This window comes from Alosa sapidissima, chromosome 4 (genome assembly GCF_018492685.1).
Source record: "Alosa sapidissima isolate fAloSap1 chromosome 4, fAloSap1.pri, whole genome shotgun sequence".
Taxonomy (NCBI): Eukaryota; Metazoa; Chordata; class Actinopteri; order Clupeiformes; family Clupeidae; genus Alosa; species Alosa sapidissima.
Genome location: NC_055960.1, coordinates 13,015,261 through 13,036,269, shown reverse-complemented (window position 1 = coordinate 13,036,269; position 21,009 = coordinate 13,015,261). Strand labels below are relative to the sequence as shown.

The 21,009-nt window shown below is 42.9% G+C and overlaps 1 protein-coding gene and 2 long non-coding RNA genes across 4 annotated transcripts; 2 read left to right on the top strand and 1 right to left on the bottom strand.

Annotated features, from left to right (window-relative positions):
• Positions 1 to 1,875: 1,875 nt before the first annotated feature.
• On the bottom strand, positions 1,876 to 9,445 carry LOC121706969. Its single transcript, XR_006031200.1, has 3 exons — positions 9,305 to 9,445; positions 2,530 to 2,590; positions 1,876 to 2,245 (listed from the first exon to the last, which is right to left on the bottom strand). It is a non-coding gene; the product is annotated as an uncharacterized LOC121706969 (long non-coding RNA).
• LOC121706974 lies at positions 9,192 to 12,963 on the top strand. Its single transcript, XR_006031204.1, has 3 exons — positions 9,192 to 9,202; positions 12,110 to 12,114; positions 12,882 to 12,963. It is a non-coding gene; the product is annotated as an uncharacterized LOC121706974 (long non-coding RNA).
• A 3,089-nt stretch (positions 12,964 to 16,052) lies between these two features.
• On the top strand, positions 16,053 to 20,850 carry dynlrb1 (dynein, light chain, roadblock-type 1). Of its 2 annotated transcripts, none has more exons than XM_042089152.1 (4): positions 16,053 to 16,181; positions 16,671 to 16,746; positions 17,000 to 17,167; positions 19,179 to 19,756. In XM_042089152.1, the coding sequence occupies exons 1-4, from the start codon at positions 16,179 to 16,181 to the stop codon at positions 19,196 to 19,198; spliced, it is 267 nt and encodes an 88-aa protein (XP_041945086.1). In that variant the 5' UTR covers positions 16,053 to 16,178; the 3' UTR covers positions 19,199 to 19,756. The 2 variants fall into 2 exon arrangements, with proteins under 2 accessions (XP_041945086.1, XP_041945084.1); XM_042089150.1 differs by lacking the exon at positions 19,179 to 19,756 and adding an exon at positions 20,247 to 20,850 and having other exon boundaries at positions 16,057 to 16,181.
• Positions 20,851 to 21,009: the final 159 nt, after the last annotated feature.

Sequence of the window (21,009 nt, the reverse complement as noted above, 5' to 3'; positions counted from 1 at the left end):
AGGGGCTGACGAGCTGTTGGCTACAACACAACAGCCGTTGGCTACAACTACAGCCTGCGCTGGAAAAAATGAGAGAGACAAGCTCCGTCAGAAAACAAGAGGGTGTGACATTAATAACATGCCACACAAGAGGCTCGTTCTCGGTCAGAGTGGCGCAGTGGCGCATACACACAACTCATCCATGGGTTTTAGCCATGGTTTCTCGTGACAGGCTACAATTTGTCGTGAAATCTCCCAGGTTCCACAGAGTATTAGTTTCAGTGGTCAAAGGGGATTCAACTCGTGTTTTGCTCTGTGAGTTAAACAAGCACCTATGCAAATGCACGTTCAGGTTTCACACAAAGTATTATGTCAATCAATCCTCCCCCACAATTAGTTTGTGACAATAGACACGTTCGCCTTCGAGGGCAAAGCCTACGAGTTCCTTACTATTCCATTTGGATTAGCATTAGCCCCCCGCTCATTCAGCAAATGTGTAGAGGCAGCACTAGCCCCGTTAAGGAACAAGGGCATTAGAATTCTCTCTTACTTAGACGATGTTTTGTTTGGCGCTCACTCAAGGGACCAAGCCCTAGATTCCAAAATAGTGTTAGATCACTTGATGATGGACTTTCAACGATGGGTCTCGTCTCTCCGTTTATGCTCGCGCCGGCACCTCAAACACACAGTCAGAGTGTTGGCGTCGTGCATGATGGCCTTCCGTTATTGGATAAATCCCACAGTTTTGAGAACAGGGATTACACTGGGGGGCGTGTCCACGAGAATGATGTTAAAGCAACACCAAAGAACTTTTCCTCTGTCGCACGCACTAGCCTATTTGTTTATCCAGCACCAGCTTTGCAAATAACAATGTCCACAGACAAGGTAGAATATGTTGCATGATTTTATGAAAGTACAATGTATTGCGACAGATGCAAGTCAAATTTGTAGTTTCTCATGTCTCGTTCCATCGAACTACAGATTCGCTACCCGATCCGGCAAACTTACATAGTGCGGTTATAGCCGATAGAGGGCCACGAAGCGAATGCAGAAAGTGCCGCTCACCCTGTTACGAGTTGATGAACCACTGAAACGATTTTGGAAACATTATTTTAAGGTACAAAAAACTCTTTGCAACTGGTGCAACTGGTGTTGCTTTAAAGGGGGCATATTATGCAAAACTCACTTTTTCTGTGCTTTTGTACTTCCATTTGGATCTCTGATGCTTCTACAAACACTCCAGGTGCGAAACAAAACTGTGCGTTGTGTTTTTGTGGGTTAGTTGAAAGAGGTTGATATGCGCTTCTGTAAGCTAGTCAGAAATCATGTGACATATGACGTCCGAAGCAGAAACTGGTTCATTCTCTGAATGAATCACCTGAGTGGTTCCTAACTAAACAACTGCATTTGCTTAAAATATAGTGTAAGATGCTTGTAAAAAAAAGATATGCAGCTTTCAAGTGACAAAAACGGCAAATTCCCAAGTTCACATTAAAACTGTTGGACATGAACGGCCACATGGACTACAAACGAACTACAACATGACGAAAGTGATGATGAGCCCCTAACTGGGCAACTCTGTTTGCAAAATCCCTAGCGTTCATGGCCATCGGAAAAACCTTTTACCCAGTGGAAACATCATCATTCTGCATCATTTACGTCACGTAATGTGTGAGTCAGAGGTCGGAAACTGGGGCTAAATTTTGCTAACAAAACAGCGTTGCCCAGTTAGGGGCTCGCATACCTTTCTTTCACAAGCATCTTACACTATATTTTAAGCAAATACATTTGTTTATTTAGGACTAGTGAGCGTATGTTTTAACCTTTGTTGTGGCATCCGTGTTTGTCACACATTCCGAGGGCAAAGCACATGAACACTTGCTGTGGGAAAAACAAAGTAATCACGGGGGCGGTCCTTGTCATTCCCAGGTGCCATGAATGCACCTAGCCCCAGTTTCTGACCTCTGACCTCTCAAGGTCTCCCACTGCAGCATCGTTATGATACATCTGGGTGCGAGCCTAAATTGTCAGGTGGTTGATCCTTTGCAGGTTCCCCACTTTGTACTGATGGAGGTGAAATGGCCAGACATCACCAGCATCACAAGGCACCTCACAACAAGTTTGTTGGGGAGAAACCTCAACTAAAAATTTCACCCAGGTGCAAGGTCAGCTTGCGGTCATTGGCCTTCCCTGGTGTGACAGTGACCAAGTCAGACATTTCCATGTAGAGGAGAGGATTTGGTGAGACAAGTCCTTCATTGAAGTTCTGAAAGACAAATATTTTTTATCATTCCACATTTATGGACGTATTTCTTCAATAGTATGTGTGTGTGTGTGTGTGTGTGTGCATGCGTGCGTGTTTTGTTCAATTTTCAATTTGTCTATTTTACAATTATTCTGTTGATCAGCATGTGGGTGTGAATGTGTGTGTGACATATTTCTCGATATATGTTCTTGATTTCGGATTCAGTGATTATTACTAACAACTTAGCATGTGGGAGTGTATGGGTGCGTATGCATGTAGAAGAGCAGGGAAGTGAAAATACTCACGTGACAACACCAGCACCTCCAGTTCCACTATCCTCGTGTGAGCTGCATCCAATGCACCTACCTGATGCAAACAAATAGACAAGTAGAGAAAAAGTAGAGAAATAATGAAACAGATCACAGCACCTCTTTAAACTCAGTCCATATCAAGAATAGCTTATTTTCCTGATGCTGACATCCTGCTAAACTGTAAACAACAATGCTAATTAATTAATTACGGTACACTACAATTACTGTAGTGTGCAATGATGACATACTCATGTGTAGTAAGTTGAGTGCTGTGACACAAAATAACATCACAATAATCTGTGTTACAGTAAAATGTGTATGAAATATAAATGTATGAATAATATCTCATTTAGTTTAAAACAGACACAGACACACTAACACAATTTGCTGTCTAAACCTAGCTAACATTACTATCTATATCTTTGCTTTGTTACCTAGGGCTATTGGCTATGTGCACTAGGTAGAGACAAACTCCACGTAGTGCACGTAGGTGGGTGGAGGCTAAAATCACGTAAATATCTATGGCAAGTCGTTCAGGACATAACGTCTGTCAAAATAACGCCTCCACATGTAGATTTTTTACTTCTTCAGGAGTAAAAAATAGACGTCTGAGCGTCAGACGTCATATTTTTACGTGTGCCACGCGCAAAAACTTTGCGTCTGACGTCAGAAGTAAAAAAATGACGACTGGATGATTTGCTGCAATGCCAGAGCCTATGTGCCAGAGTAGACACAGCCTTGGCTGCTGGAATGGAAACAGGAAATGCAGCCACTATAGTTGCAGCAGAAGAAACAAGATGCCAGAGCAATGTGCAGCATATTCCTGCTCAAATCGGCGGACCATCGCAAACAGGGCTCAGGGGATTTAATTCTGTTCAATGTTAAGATTTAACATTGTCGTACTATTGGTTGTATTTTGTGAATGCAATATTACCAGAGAGTTAAAAAGGAGCAAGGATCTTTGTTATTACTGTATGTAAATCGTAGCCAGCTAGCTAGGCTATTTGCTAGGTGTTCGGGTGTTCACCCGGCTATGAACTGAGACTTGATAAGTCATATTCCATAACACTGACTTACATTACAACTGACACAAGAATGCTATTGTAGAAATTAATCAAATATTACTAGAATAACATTGGCCGGCGAATTTTATACAAGTGGTACAGACTGTAGCCTATTATTGGGCAGTTGCTACTTGTAGCTTAGCTAGTAATAAGTGTGTTGGTGGTAGCTTCACTAGCTTTAACTTTTCAATAGCTTAACTTATTGAGCTTTACTCAATAGCCAAACAAGCTACACTTTTCTTGTCATGTGAAATTAGCACAATTTAAAGTAGCTTCCTATGTAGTGAACTAGCCTACTGCTGTGTTTGTATTACTAAGCTTGCTACATTTGACTGGGGTGGTAGTTTTGTGTAGTAAAGTTTTATTCATGGCAGAGTAACTGATAGTTTAGCTCACTACAATTTCCAAGTAGCTTGCCCAACACTGTATTATTCACATGTAATTCACCCTAACAAAAAATAAGATGCATCTCAAATCCCTTTTCATTCATTTATTTATTTTATATCTCCCCAGAACAACTGCCTTGTTCAATGACTAGCACGAATGAGCTGAACGGTCTCCTCACACCCCTGGAACTGAGGAAGGTGCAGCTCTACATTGCAGTACTGTACTGCAGGGCATCTGTTACACTGTGACTGGATATTTGATTTATGAGCTCCACCTTCATCACCTTTTTGGTATGGCAACTGCTCTGCCCATGACCGGAAAGCACTGCAGAGGGTGGTGAAAACTGCCCAACGCATCACCGGTTCCTCACTCCCCTCCATCGAGGCCATCCAGGGCAAGCAATGCTTGCGTAAGGTGCTCAGCATCATCAAAGACTGTTCTCACCCCAACCACAGACTGTTCACCCCACTCTGCGTTACAGGTCTCTCCGCACCCGAACCAGCAGGTTCAGAGGAGGCTTCTTTCCTGCGGCTGTCCCCCTACTAAACTCTAGCTAGGCATTACGGTGACATCCAACGAACTTAAGCCCCCATCACCCCCCGCCCCCGCCTGATGCCTCCTTGTCTGTGCTTGTTGAGGTGTCCACGACCATGGTGACTCAAGGCTGCCTTGACAGGGACAACAAGGAGACGGACATCCCCCACCCCACCCCCTCACAACTTCACTACCCTATCCCATCCATAGTGTCTATTTATTTGCAAATGTACATACTGTAATTTCACTTATCCATAGCCATATTCTACTGCTCTTCATCCTGCACATACACTTATTCTTAATACTATTATAATGTTACTGTTTCTGCACTACAATGGTACTGTTACCACACTCCACATAGCTGTACATACTGTACATATCTGTTTATATGGTTCATACTAAATATCCATATTTATTCAGTTTTTCTGTAATATATTCTGTTAATACACTGCATATATCTATATTTTCCTTACTTCAACTATAATGGTACTGCCACTACATTGCACATATCTGTACATGTTGTTCATATTACATATTCTGCTCTTCTAAGGTTACTGCTAATACACTGCACATCCTTATATTTAATTTATACTACTCTAAACTACCTTCTGAAAACAACTGTATGTAATCTAATCACCTGCATTCGCCACTCTGTGTCCCATTTTCCCATTGTCTGGATGATTTGGTCCTCTTTTATGGAGTTTACCCAGTTTCATTATGTACTGCCACCTGCTGTCTGTAGCACTTTTGTTCTCAGTCTAAGTGTATCTAAGCAATTTTATCAAGGTGGACTGGGAACATACAAAATTACATGCACCAGTTGTGTATGTACTGTCACCAGCATAACAGTAACCTCTGTCTCACTGAGCCTGTGAAGACACTCCCAGATTCTTTACTAATTGCATTGAACGGGGCTGATCTCAGCCGTTTTTAAAATGTTTCTTAATTCCTCTTTATTTGATCTCTTCACTGGGGCTGGAACCTTTCTGTGAACTGTGAATAACACATGCTTGCCTTTTTGTCTTGTATTAATGAACTGTTACACTTATGCCAAACCAATGTCTGTTTTTTAATGATCAAAAACAAACCTACAAACTTGCACTTTTCAATGTTAATGGAACTTTTCTAACAGATATTGAACCCAGTTACACCACTTCCTTTACTTATGCCAAACCAATGTATGATTATCAAACTTTATTTTTGATGGCACTGAACTTAAATATGAAAACACTTGAAAATGTTTATGGAATTTCTGTCAACTGTGAACTACATTTAACTCATTACAACTTGTATCAAACCAGTTTTTGTCTATGCTGTCAAACATTATGGATTATGTTCCCAGTTTTAATCTTGGATGTCATCACTTTATATGATATACAGTATCAGAATATTCTATTACTGTTAAGCCACTATGAATATTAAAATACACACAACCATGTTTCCTGTATCAGCTCATCTACTCTGAGTCAATTTACCCAGGTTTGTCACTCAACCACGTAGCCTACTTGGAATAGCCTACCCCAGGTGTCTGAATGGCTGATCTCACACACAGCACACAGGCTGAAGGGTTGCCGGTTCAATCCCCGATCAGTAGGAAAAATGTGGGCTGGGGAAGTGGTTGAGCACTGCTCTTCTATGCCCACGTCCACGGCTGAAGTGCCCTTGAGCAAGGCACCTAACCCCCTCACTGCTCCCCGAGCGCTGCTGTAGCAGGTATAGCTCACTGCTCTGGGTTAGTGTGTGCTTCACCTCACTGTGTGTTCACTGTGTACTGTGTGTGTTTCGCTAATTCACAGATTTGGATAAATGCAGAGAGCAAATTTCTTGTGCTTCACCTCACTGTGTGTTCACTGTGTACTGTGTGTGTTTCGCTAATTCACAGATTTGGATAAATGCAGAGAGCAAATCAAAAGATCAAAAGAGTGTATATATACTTATACAGAAAGGTTCCATAAACATTTAAGTGAGATCAGCCATTCAGACACCTGAGGGGTAGGCTATTCCAAGTAGGCTACGTGGTTACGGGTGCAGAGACCTGTAACGCCTCCCTGAGGGGAGTGGGGTGAACAGTCTGTGGTTGGGGGGGGAACAGTCTTTGATGATGCTGCGTGCCTTACGCAAGCACTGCTTGCCCTGGAAGTTACTTTCAGGTAATAGTGAAGCTACCACCAACACACTTATTACTAGCTAAGCTACAAGTAGCAACTGCCCAATAATAGGCTACAGTCTGTACCACTTGTGTAAAATTCGCCGGCCAATGTTATACTAGTAATATTTGATTCATTTCTACAATAGCATTCTTGTGTCAGTTGTAATGTAAGTCAGTGTTATGGAATATGACTTATCAAGTCTCAGTTCATAGCCGGGTGAACACCCGAACACCTAGCAAGTAGCCTAGCTAGCTGGCTACGATTTACATACAGTAATAACAAAGATCCTTGCTCCTTTTTAACTCTCTGGTAATATTGCATTCACAAAATACAACCAATAGTACGATAATGTTAAATCTTACTTGTGGAAAGTAATCCCCCGAGCCCTGTTTGCGATGGTCTGCCGATTTGAGCAGGAATATGGTGCACATTGCTCTGGCATCTTGTTTCTTCTGCTGCAACTATAGCGGCCCCAGATGGCACACATAAATCTTACCGATGTCGGCAAATCATCGAAAACGACAATGAGCCAATGTTTCAACGACTCATCGTTTGCACATTGGCAAGACATCGCCGGGATGTCGGCAAATCATCGAAAACGACAATGAGCCAATGTTTTAACGACTCATCAACGCTATGCCCACCCCAGGCTTATACGACCTTTATTTATTTAGGTCGGAACTTGAGATTGCACATTTTACACTAGGCTATAAATGATTAGATCTATAAAGACACAAGAAAGATGCCAGAAATATTTTCAATTCATTTTATTTAATGTTTAAAAAAGTCTGAATGATGAAAAAATGCTGTTAGAAAATGTTCCCGCAAAAATCAGGTTCTTCTCCTGCAAGAGACAAAAACAACAATTAATTCACTGCAACACTTTCATCTTTAAAGTCTACCCTTACCGATTGCTGTTAAGGAATTTTCATAGATGCAGAGAACCACTACCGAGCTCGGAGAAATAGATTTCAAACCCATTAGCATTACCTCAGCTGATATTTCAATCAAGCAGAGGCGAGCTAATGCCGTTACTTGGCTAGCGCGCTAACGCCGGCCAAAACACGAACTCTGGAAGTGACTAGAGAAAGTTGGGACTGAAACATAGCCTACATTTGCTTTGGGAACTTTGGCTGATGCATTTATCTGTGCATTTCCTCTGTGCAAAGGCGTTATGATGACACGACCAGCAGGTTAACTCAGCCAAGACAGTAACGTTAGCTAATAGCCTAGCTCCCACTCCTCTCCATACAAAAACGACAGCCTTTCCTGGGTTAAGTCTCACGGTCAAATAATAACTTGCTATTCTTACACCCAAGCATATTGCTGTCCTTGTACCGGTAATCATGGATGCTGTAGTGTTAACATTTCGCCATAGCCGCTAGCTAGGTTTAACATATTTTCCAGTGTTAGCTCAACTAGCTAACGTGAATTAGTTCACAACGAAGTTGTAATTACCCCAAAACAGCTCTTTATAAAGTAATGTACACCAAGTTATGGCTTAGGCTAGCAGGCAAATATATAAACAGTCATACAATTGACACAATGCCTATTTTCTGATCATTTACATGAGTGAATTTACCAACCTGAAAGTCGCTGCTCCAGGAGGCTGATCTGACGTGCCTGGCTGCCTGCTACACACACAGAAAAAGAACAGATAGAGCGGGATCTGCTTTGGGTAGTAGGAACGATCAAAAGCCAACATACATGGAAGCTGGGGTAAAAAAAAAAACATAGCGGGATCTGCTTTGGATAGTAGGAACGATCAAAAGCCAACATACATGGAAGCGACTTCAGGCCGATACCCCTGCGACATTATTATATGGGAGGATTCCATGCTGATCTGAAACCGACATCGGGCAGATGTATGTGTGCTGTCTGGGGCTGCATTTCCTGTTTCCATTCCAGCAGCCAATGCTGTGTTTACTCTGGAACATAGGCTCTTGCATTGCAGCAAATCATCCAGTCGTCATTTTTTTACTTCTGACGTCAGACACAAAGTTTTTGCGCGTGGCACACGTAAAAATATGACGTCTGAAGCTCAGACGTCTATTTTTTACTTCTGAAGAAGTAAAAAATCTACACGTGGAGGCGTTATTTTGACAGACGTTATGTCCTGAACGGCTTGCCATAAATATCTACTTGAAACCGAGCAGACTGGCACACAGCAGTGCTCCTTGGAGCTGCCCACGGGTTTAAGAAGCGTAAAACACTTCCATAAATTCTATTTCATACATTTTGGCACAACTGAAGCATTCATCTTTAGGTGCTTTTTAAAAGTGATTACAACGAGCGAGAAACATGTGCCGTTCACCCACCATAACACAAACACGAAGTTCGTCTTATCATGCCGTAGGCTGGTGTATTTAGGAAAAAGGTGGAAGCTAAAATTGCGTTTAAATATCGACTTGAAAACGAGCAGACTGGCACACATCAGTGCTCATCAGTCACCCATGGTTTTAAGAAGCTTAACACTTGCACATTGTAACGTTATTTCTTACGTTTTGGTACAATTTAAGTACTCATTATCTAGTGCACAGAGCCAGTAAAATCCTCCAAATAAACATAATGTATATGCAAATGTACACCTGGCTATTTATCTCCTTGCCAGTTCATTTACTCATCAAATCTTACCAGGGGATGGTGCGTCGTAGTCGTGGTCCGTAGCTAAGCTAGCTAGCAACATCAACATCTTCGTTTCCACAAGGTTGGACTTCATGAACATCAAACCCCAGTCTCTCAGTTGTCCTCTCAAAAACAGACTTACTGGCTTGGGTTGTGTCAGAGACCCATGAAAAAACAAAAGGTACCGCGTCTTGTTTAACTCTGGTTTGTTAAAACCACTAGGTGTTTTGTACAGGTCACTGCTACGGATATGCATACTAAAAAGGACTGTGCTATTAGAGACGTTAAAACAGTGGGCCTTCCTCTCTCCTGATGGTTTGAATCCATTTTCTTCGATGGTCCACATCGCGGGAAAATTATGAAAACTCAAATATGGTTGTTTTTGTCTGCTGTTGGTACACAGAGGTACACAATACCACCTTGTGCAAATTGTCTGTGCCATTGCCATTCACCGCGAATGGTGCTCTGCATGACCGGAAGTAGCAATCCGTCTTAACGTTGCAAAACGGAAGAAACGCCATTTTTAGATGGCCTAGGAGTATTATGCACTTTGGATGTCTTACGTGATTGTAGCCGTGTCTAAACAACACAAAAGCTCATCAAAATACGTCTAAGATGCAAGGCATATAGGGCAGGACTTGAACCACAAGAAAAGGCGCGATATTTCGAGAAATTAGTGGCAGCGCAGATCCATGAGTTGGGTGAGGGAGACGAAGTACCAAGTTCAACCACAAGAGCCCCCCTTCCTCTGATAACTTCTGGCATTATTCTCCTTTCTCCCTAGCCTAGAAATCTAGACGCACCCTAGCGGCAGCAAATTACAATTGCTTCCAGGGCTAGTCTAGCAACTCTCCGTTGGCTTATGAGCTCGAAAAATTAAACTTCTATCAGGCCAATCAAATCGTAGAGTCGTTAGGCGGGCTTAACATAATGATTGATGCCAGAGTTGCAACGGTTTGGCTTGAATTCCCTGCTACTTGAAAACAAGGAAGATGGATGTTGCTGTTGGCCAACAGTGTGACACGAGGTAAGCTTGTTTTAAGATGGCAAAAGTTTGAAGTAGCCAACTAGCTCCGCTGGTGGGAAAACGAATGGGACTCAGCGCTGTCCTATTGCGTGCAGAGGGAATTTGAAAGACAACCAATTATCCCGCCCCTCGGACTGAGCACTGCGAACGGTGAGTGCCCAGACCCTACATTTTAATGTGGGTCTGGCTCGTCAGGCTACTTTCTCCCTGGTTTTTTAATAACTTTTGGAAGTCGATACCTACACCAAATGTTTTTCTCAGTCTGACCTATTGGCACAACCTAAAACACGGCAATAACCATTTTCCTTGACGATGTTAGGGATTTACTTCGGCGACGTCCAGATCTGATGACACGCCGGGCCGAGCGTGGTAACCAAAATCGGATATTTCAGGCAGTAGCCTAAATGCTCCCGTTAAGAACCAAACCAGATTTTGTTCAAATCTACACACCTATGGCTACTGAAAATGTAAGGTTCATTTAGCAAATGTTATTTTGAAGTGTTAAAAAACATCGTTGTTTTAGAATTTCTGAACAAAAGTGGTGATAATTGGGGGTGTTTCGATAATTGGGATACGGGTTTTCTACAGGAGTGGCATGTTTGAACGGGCACTGCACTAGTGCATAAAATTGTGACATCACCAGAATGCCCAGGATGTCCTGTCTAGACAGTACTATGTTTGACTTATTTGTTCTTTGACTCACCTAGAGGACTATTGCTGGGTCTTAGGAGGCTATACAATCACACTTTACATTTTTTTTCTCATCTCACTGAGACATTTTAAAGGGATATAGCCTACCACAAAGTCCTTTTAGGCAAGTCCCTCCACTCTGCGGCCATATACCAACGTTTTATGGGCACTCATCGGGCACAGTCTTTGGGTCGAACTGCGCGTGCGCAAGGCTTCACAACACATAATTGGCACGATGTCTTCACAACACACCATATGATTGGCTCAATGTATTCACATCACACCACATGATTGGCTCAATGTATTCACATGTCGACGTTTTGCAGAGGAAGGGGTGGGATATGTGTAGACAACGGCCATATTGGCGTGACAAACTAGCCCCATGCATTTCTATGGAGTATTTTTTGAGTGCTGTGTCTCCACATTAGAAAGTCTCTGCCTACCATCACATTCTTGCTACGAGCAGTTGTGTTGTTACACTGTAGTCATTGACCACTAGGTGGCGACATATTGCACTTTTGTACAGAGAATGTCTAATAATGGGCTCTGGATATACCTCATACACTACGAAACGTGATCTACTCTAATTTATATTAAATAGTAGGCACAGCTCAAGTGAGCAAGTGAGCAAGGCACTTAACCCCTCACTGCTCCCCTGCTGTTGTTGCAGGCAGCTCACTGCGCCAAGCTTAGTGTGTGCTTCACCTCACTGTGTGCTGAGTATGTTTCACTAATTCACGGATTGGGATAATATAAATGCAGAGACCAAATTTCCCTCACGGGATCAACAGAGTATATATACTTATATTTAAAGGGATATTCCACCATTTGGGGAATTACACTTATTTCCACCTCCCCTTGACTTAAAACAATTGATTTTTACCTTTCTCTTTTTACCTGAGCTTTGGCCGATTTCCGGTGCACAAACTCGAGGACTGAGGAGACAGGCTGCATGCAAATAGATGTTTGAGATCCAGCCGCTGTCCTGCTGCCTTCGTGACCACACCTATGTGGTGTGAACAGCTCAGATCCTCACAGCTGACTCTCTCCACTGCTAAACTTCCAATGTGTATAGTGGTGTGCACTTCTTCCTGCAGCTGTAGTCTGAGATCAGCTCTTGACGTTGAAAAGTAAGCTGGTCATTACTGGTCAGTCATGGATGCTTCATGGACCAAGATTCACAGCAGCCTCAAAAAACAGTGCTCACAAGTAGCTAAAAAAAGGAGGTGGACAATGAGTGTAATTCCCCAAATGTTTACCTTAACCCTCCTATTGTGTTCATTTTATGTTTTACTAGTTTTGTGTTCCCAGTCAAAAATGACCGCTGCATTATAACTTGTTATAAATCCATAGTAACACACATATTATCATGCAATGTTGTGATAGACCTTTGTATCAACTTGTGTTCTATTGGATATAACCAGTTTTGTACTTCCATTTGCTATTTATGGCCTGCAGGCCTCACTGACCTGAGCTCATGCAAGTCAGAAAGAGGAAGATTCTATTGGGGAAAGGTTCCAGTGGGGGCTGGCATAGAAGCAAAGAGGGGGGGTGAGTGTGTGTTTGTTTTAATGTACAGAAGCACATATACAGTCCATCTGATCAATATTAGCCTGGACTCAATTTTATACATTGACCATTTTCTCACCCATTTATTTCTAATGACCGAGTATTTTTGACCAGAAATACACATGGGTGTTCTAAAGTTAAATAAAATACTCAAATTGTTATAAAAATTATCAAAATTTGTTTTGTGTGTTCAGATGCCCTGAAGTGCCCAAAGTCAAGGAGCCTCATGATGGTCAGAATAAGTTAGGCCTAACAATATTTGAGAGAAAAGAGTTGTCAATCGGTTGCACATTTCTATAGAAACTACTTAATTATAGAAGGGCTTTAAGGTCAAAAGTAAGGCATTTATAAGAGGTGAAATTAAGGGGTTTTGTTTGTAGTGATACGGCTCTGCTTATGTGGGAAATGGAAACTGAGTGGTCAAAGTGGCAGGTAGCCTACCCGTGCACTTACTCAACGGATAGCCTTTATGATTAAAGGTCCAGTATGTAGGAAATAATGGAAAATAAACTGTAACCATTCCAAAAATGATCACCATATGTTGTCAGAGAGTAAGGAAACACGATGAATTGAAGCAATGGCTTATTTGACAACATTACTCTAACCCGTAAAACCCCGTAAAACCCATGGGGAAAAAATGAGTTACGGGGCGGAATCTCTTGGAATTTTCGTTTATGTTTTGAACGATTAATTCTAGAATAGCGTATTAATAATGGGCTAGCGCGTCCTCCTATTTGGGTTGCCAAATTAGCAAAGGCCAACTGTCAACAGCTGTCAGTTGTAGTCATGAACGCCTACGAGGCAGGCAAATTTCCAAAATGAAAACAAGAAACAAATTAAGTGGACATCGGAGGAGCTTCCCGAGATGGTGACGTCTTCGTCAAACGAAGAATATCAAGTCTGACGCAGAGCTGGCCATATTTCTCCACAACAGGTAGCCTAGGCTAAACTTCATCTGCATCGCTAACTTCAGCTAAATATGTTACGTTGGTTAGAGGTATTTTTTGTTTTCACTGTTTCCGTAATGTGTAGCTGGGTCATGGTTGGAGAAACGTTAAAGCAGCTGCAGGTCAACTAACGTTAGCTAAGTCTTCATTACATCTGGCAACCCAGGAGAGGCTCGCGTCTGGTAGTCTTGAGAACGTTCACCAGTGTTTTGATTTTGGCCTACAGAACGTTCGGTAACAGTCCTACAAATCGCACCTTTAAACACAGATCTCTCTTTTTTTTTATCATTAATGACTCCCTCATCAATCCCTCCTGTGTAGCAGTAGACATAGATATAATAGAGATTATATGCAGTAGACTGGAATAAACATAGACATAATATTATTATCAGAAGCCATGGCTGACAGGAGATGTCCACAGACTGCTGAGGGCCAGAGACAAAGCCTTCAGAGCTGGAGATGTAGCTGGCCTAAGAACAGCGAGGGCTAACCTGTCCCAGGGCATCAGGAAGGCAAAAAAGGATTACACAGACAAAATAACAACACACTTCAAAGACAGCAGAGATGCACAGAGCCTATGGCAGGGCATACAGGCCATCACTGACTACAAGCCTGCGCCACGGAGCTGTGAGAACAACACCTCTCTGCTAAATGACCTGAACAGTTTTTTCGCCCGTTTTGAAGCACAAAATGACACTCACCCACAGAAAACCCCACCTCCCCCCCACGACCAACCCCTGTACCTGTCCTCTGCCAGCGTGAAGAGGACACTAGCCACCATTAACCCACGCAAAGCAGCAGGCCCAGACAACATACCAGGACGAGTGTTGAAGGACTGTGCAGAAGAGCTGAAGGATGTTTTTACAGACATTTTCAACACCTCTCTGGAGCAAGCAGTCATCCCATCACTTTTCAAAACTGCCACCATCATACCCGTGCCAAAGAAATCATCACCATCATGCTTCAATGACTACCGTCCTGTAGCACTCACGCCCATAATCATGAAGTGCTTCGAACGGCTAGTCATGTCACACATCAAAGCCACCCTACCCCCCACCCTGGACCCCTTCCAGTTTGCATACCGAGCCAAACGATCCACGGAGGATGCAATCTGCTCTGCCCTCCATCCAGCCCTCACCCACTTAGACAATAAAGACTCATATGTGAGAATGCTGTTCATAGACTTCAGTTCAGCATTCAATACCATAATACCACAACAACTCATCAGCAAACTGGACAAGCTAGGATTCAGTACCTCCCTCTGCAACTGGCTGCTGGATTTCCTGTTGCAGAGACCACAAGCAGTACGTGTCGGGAACAACACCTCAAGCACTCTGACCCTGAGCACGGGGGCCCCTCAAGGGTGTGTGCTCAGCCCCCTGCTCTTCACACTGCTAACACATGACTGTACAACCACTCACAGCTCCAACCATCTGGTGAAGTTTGCGGACGACACAACACTGGTGGGCCTCATCACTAAGGGCGATGAGGCTCACTACAGAGAAGAAGTAGACCTGCTGGCTAAATGGTGCAAAGACAACAACCTCCTGCTAAATGTCAGCAAGACCAAGGAGATTGTTGTCAACTTTCAGAGAGGCCACAAACAACTGCCACCACTGTCCATCGACGGAGATGCTGTGGAGAGAGTGAGCAGCACAAAATTTCTGGGGGTGCACATCAGCGACGACCTCTCCTGGACCACCAACACAGCATCACTGGCGAAGAAAGCCCAGCAGCGCCTCTACTTCTTGCGCAAATTGAAGAAGGCAAGTGCCACGCCTCCTGTCATGACTACATTCTACAGAGGGACCATCGAGAGCATCGTCTCCAGCAGCATCACAGTGTGGGGCGGAAGCTGCACAGATCAGAACAGGAAGACCCTCCAGCGCACTGTTAACACAGCTAAGAGGATCATTGGAGCACCACTCCCCTCCCTGCAGGACATTTACACCACCCGCAAAGCACTAATGATTGTCAAGGATACAACCCACCCTGCACACGAACTGTTCAGCCTCCTGCCCTCTGGAAAGCGGTACAGGAGCCTCCGCTCCCGCACCACCAGACTGGCAAGTAGCTTCATCCACCAAGCAATCAGGATGCTGAACACTCTACCCACTCTCCCATCACTGACAGCCCCCCCCACCCACCAGCCAACCAGGAACCTAGGAAACTAGGATCCTGTCTACCAAACCCCCCCCCACAGTTACTTCATGTAACTGTTAAGACTATAGAAATATACAACACAACTACCTCTATTTTTTTTTTTTTATATATGTCCTATATTTCTATTTTGATACATACATGTTCTATATTTCAGTCTTGCACTTTAATTTAATGTTTATTGTCTATGGCTATGTCCATAGTATGTCTATGTCTGTATTTAAAGCATGTCTATGTCTGCATGGGAAAGTAAGAAACGAAATTTCAATTCTTTGTATGACCAGTGCATGTAAAGAAATTGACAATAAAAGCCGACTTGACTTGACTTGACTTGACTATATGGGAATAAACAGAATCGCTGAAAGGCTGAAAGTGTGGCGTTACTGCGCATGACAGATGCTGTTGTCGGTCTTGTGCTACGCTAAAACCGTCTGTCATCAGATTTCACTAGCATCCTCCTAGTGTTGATATAAGAGGATTCGTTTTTGAAATGGCAAGTATCGCATATTTCACATCATAACGTGTCGGTCTGCTGTTCATATCTCCTTATCATGACAGGAAGCTATTCTCTGATCCTCATTTGTGTTTAGATTGAGTTAGCTGACTTAGCCTACTAACGTTACTTGTCTGACTGTGGGGCGTTGGTTTGTAGCCTAGCTTTACGTTAGCTTAACTCAACTGTTTGTTAATCACCGTTTTCTCGTTCGCTAATACCAAGTATTGATTTTAGGACAAGTCTGCCTATAATTGAGTTTAAAATTGGCAAAACCAATGTGTTTAAATTTAATAACACATAGAATGCAAGGGTTATTCTGTTACTAGCTGTTAATGCAGTTGCTACTGGCAGTTAACGTTAAGTAGAAGTTAGCTTTCACGCAGTCGTTTGTTATTGTAATGTTATTCAAACGTGCACGTCGGGTGAATTTACACACCATTGTCACATCTAACGTTAACGATTGCTTATTACATCTTAATTTGATAGGCGGAGGTTGAAGAGACTTTGAAGAGAATCCAATGTCAAAAAGGTGTTCAAGGGATTATTATTGCTAACGCTGAAGGTAAGTTAACGTTACTGAATGCATCTGAATGATGATGAGCATCGTCATAAGCCTTGTAGCGGTTGTTAATTTGTATATATTGCATTCGGAATTGTTTCCTTTTAGAGGTTGTAGATCCTGTTGGATGTTCACTCGACCTACTTTACAGACTTGATATACTTTGTCAGCGGAGCACTTTGCCTCTCATAATTCCTGCATGAACAGAACAAACTGTAGAGACTCTCACTGGCTTCTTTGTTGTCTTGCCTTGTAGGCATCCCCATTAAAACGACCCTGGATAATGCAAGCACAGTTCAGTACGCTGGGCTCATACACCAGCTTCTTATGAAGGCCCGCAGCACAGTCAGAGATATCGACCCACAGAATGACTTGACTTTCCTGAGAATTCGCTCCAAAAAGAATGAGATAATGATCGCACCTGGTAAGGAGAGTAGAGACTGCCCTTGTGACTGCTAATGACGCACACTCACGCACATGACAATATACACTTAATAAGGGTTGAAAACATTCTCAAAAAGATGATTCTGTGAGACTGTTATTATTATAAATGCATTGTAGAAGATGTTTTAAAGAAGGCATATATAGAAATGAGCATTTGATGCTGCCATGGTATCTGCAGGTATGTTCTTCATCTTTGTGTAAAAATATCAGTTGTGTGTAAAGCCTCTTAGCCTCTCTGTCTAGGTTGGACTATGTGGTCTCTTGCTCTTCCCAGCCCATGTCACCTTGTAGATTTAGCTTAATATGAAGTCACCTCTAATAGAGATCACCTTGCTGAGCTCAGTTCTAATGAATTGTGACTGACCAATGGTTGTAGCCAGTAGAAGAGCATACAGTATGCACATGGATCACACAGAACCAGGCAGGCCAATGGAAGTATAATTACAACATGATGATATTAAACAATGCACATAAAGTCACTTTGAGACATGGGCTGTTGACTACAAGACCATTAGAACTTGCAGAAGTTTTCATGTGTCTGGTTTTTGAGCAAAGCGTAGCGTAAGCAGCATTTTGCCGCTCCTGCGCGTGCTAAGGACGAAGTTCATGTTGAACTTGTGCACTGTAAATCATAGGTCTTATATATATAAATATATATATACTCTTTTGATCCCGTGAGGGATATTTGGTGTCTGCATTTATCCCAATCCGTGAATTAGTGAATCACACTCAGCACACAGTGAGGTGAAGCACACTCTAATCCCGGCACAGTGAGCTGCCTGCTACCACAGCAGCGGCGCTCAAGAGCAGTGAGGGGTTAGGTGCCTTCAGAGAATGTCTAATAAGGGGAGAACTTCCACTCTCGGAAAACTTCCGGTTTCTGAACTGGTTGCAGTTCCTTCTGTGGTTCCACATGAGGGCTCTTGCAGGCGAGTCCAGGATACGGGATATCATTTTTTTTTCAAGTAATTTGAATATTGTATTCGAAAGGGGAGGCAAAGACAATACACTTGGTTGAGTATTATATTTTTTAAATTCACTTAATTGTTCTAAAAAGCCTTTCAAACGTGTCAATGATGTCATTCATTAGCACAATGCTAGCGTGTTATGGGCAACAACGACCCAACCTGTAAGAAAACTAAAGGAGATGACTCCCGGATTATTTCACTTTTGATTGATAATCCATTTTGCGAAAAATAAAATAAAATCTGAGGGTTTCAGTTGTTAAATAGATGAAAACAATAGATTTAGCCATGTAGCTCCATAGGACCCCATGTATTTTGGACTCGCCCACGATCGCCATGTAGGTGAACTGCAGCCAAATTTGGTTTGTATTGGATTAACAGAGAGTGGGGAGGCTCTCCGTAGACGGGCTCTGGTGCCTTGCTCAAGGGCACTTCAGCCGTTCCTACTGGTCGGGGTTCGAACCGGCAACCCTCCGGTTACAAGTCCGAAGCCAGTAGGCCACGGCTGCCCTACACTGAGCCCGGGGGGCAACCACAACAAAACATTTTGGGACATTACATCAACCAAGAGCAACCTAGCCGTGAGCGAAGCGCATGCCATGTGCAATGTGAAGTCCCCTTTTAATTCTGTCATGCCATGAAGCCAGTTACATGCTTTGGGAGCTACTCCAAAATCCGGGCATTTCTTATATACCATTGATATAAGAAAGCTAGATACTCCATTGTCTGTGGAGTTCTATTAGGTGGGATACGTGCACGCAGCAGCCATATTGCTGGGGGCAAACACTTGTACAAGTGTTGTACACAACTGTATAGGCAACACTCCTGTCTGATTTCCAGTCAGAGTCACGTGTTTCTCCATTGGGCTGCAGTGATTGTTGCCCCCATCTTGATGGCGGCATTATTTACGTACTTTCTGGAGCCCAATGTTGTAGGAGCCATATAAGTAATACCTTTTAAGTTAATATTAATATGAAGTAATGTATTAACCATGATATGGATTTTGATTTTCTTACTTACCTTAAGACTTACCTGCACGTGTGTAACGTATTGACGTAGCCACTCCTTGACGTGCCTGTGAGGCGCAAATGTGTAGGCCTTAATTGACCCACTGATTGACACTGCAGCAGGTTAGATGGCGAGTTGGAATAGTTTTCCGACCGCATAGCACATACGCATAGCACATTCGCATAGCATACTCTTTACTTTATCTGTATTTTGCATCCTTTATTTTCACTTTTTTAAGTCAACCGGACTGTGGAATAAATGACATCCTTTTGATTTAATTCTACTCTCCTTGTGTGCTTCTCTGGAATGTGTGTCGGGAGAATTCCTCTACCTCACGTGGCTAAAACATTTGGTGGAATAGACATTTCAAATGTTGTATCTAGCTTTCCAATATCTATGATGTATACAACTCTTGCACATTCTGCTAGTGACATAAGCACCTCTCCAGCTAAGCGCATCTGTACTGAGGGCAAGCGCCACTACAAGGTGAAACAGCATAAGAGCCGTATGTAACGGAGACGAACTGAGCTAGCATGCTAGTTGCCCGTGTAATTCCTCACACCCCTAACCTTAAGAACGCTTCTAACCGCTAAGTTGGAAGCCTGGGCTTTTAGCTCAGTGGTTAAAGCGTTCGACTCCCATGCTGCAGTCTGCTGTCGAGGTGGCGGGTTCGAGGGCCGTGAGCGGCGGACAAATTACGACCTCTGTTACAGTGGTGCCGTAAACCCGGATCATGGGAGTGAGGATTTAGGGAGGTGAGTGTAACGGAGGCGAACTGAGCTAGCATGCTAGTTGCCCGTGTAAATCCTCTCACCCCTAACCTTAAGAACGCTTCTGACCGCTGAGTTGGAAGCCTGGGCTTTTAGCTCAGTGGTTAGAGCGTTCAACGCCCATGGCGGTGAGTGTCGAGGTGGCGGGTTCGAGGGCCGTGAGTGGCGGAAGAATTACGACCTCTGTTACACATATAATAATTTATTATTTTGATTAGGTGTACCAACCTCAACCTTAGAAACAACATGTTCAGTCAACCAGATGAAGTGATGGATATATGTCTGTATTGATTGATGCTTTTGTTTCTCTCTGCAGATAAGGACTACTTTCTTATTGTCATTCAGAACCCTTCGGAATAAGAGGACCACATCTCACTCCCTTTTTATGCTTTTTTTCATGATCAGTCTCAATTAAATGGCCAAAAGTAGTTTCATTTTGATTTTGTTTGCTGAGAAACAGTACTGTGCATGTGGCACAAAATGCACTTAAAAAGCAATTTGGTGCTCCAGGTTGAGCCGTAGACCAATAAGGAACCAGTCAGTTTTGCTGCCATTACCATATTATTTGCATGCCATTATTTGGGAATCTGTCAGCCTTTGGCAGGGAACCTGTCTAAGGTTGGCCTAAGATCAAGAACCACACAGGAGACAAGAACAATTTGTAGCCTTGAAAAGCCATGCTCTTTGAGGGTGAAAAGCATGTAGAGATGCACATTAGTGTTCTGAGTCATTCCAGTGCTCTTCCCGCATCATACTTCCTTATTTATTCATGTTTACTCATGATTCTAATGTCAAATTGCCAAGCATCTGTCCAAGACTTCTGCTCATAGTGGAACACTACATACACAAGTATTTATGGCTGTTTTCAAGTGATGCTTCATGTGGTAAAGGAATAAAGCTGCAATAGAGAATGTTTTGAAGATGTCTTGGTTGAAGTGTGTTAACTATGTTATATGCAAATGCTCATTGCCCAATTTTTGTTTGGGATTCAGTTAAGCAAATGTTCACAGGCTGTCAACATTGCAAGTATTGGGACACAATATAAAAGGTATCGGCAAGCATATATGAAAGTATGTATG

Excerpts from the sequence above, each read along its gene's own strand:
- dynlrb1 (XM_042089150.1), top strand. Across the intron at positions 16,747-16,999 it reads TATTATTGCTAACGCTGAAG|GCATCCCCATTAAAACGACC; the intron begins GTAAGTTAACGT and ends CTTGCCTTGTAG. Across the intron at positions 17,168-20,246 it reads TGAGATAATGATCGCACCTG|ATAAGGACTACTTTCTTATT; the intron begins GTAAGGAGAGTA and ends TTCTCTCTGCAG.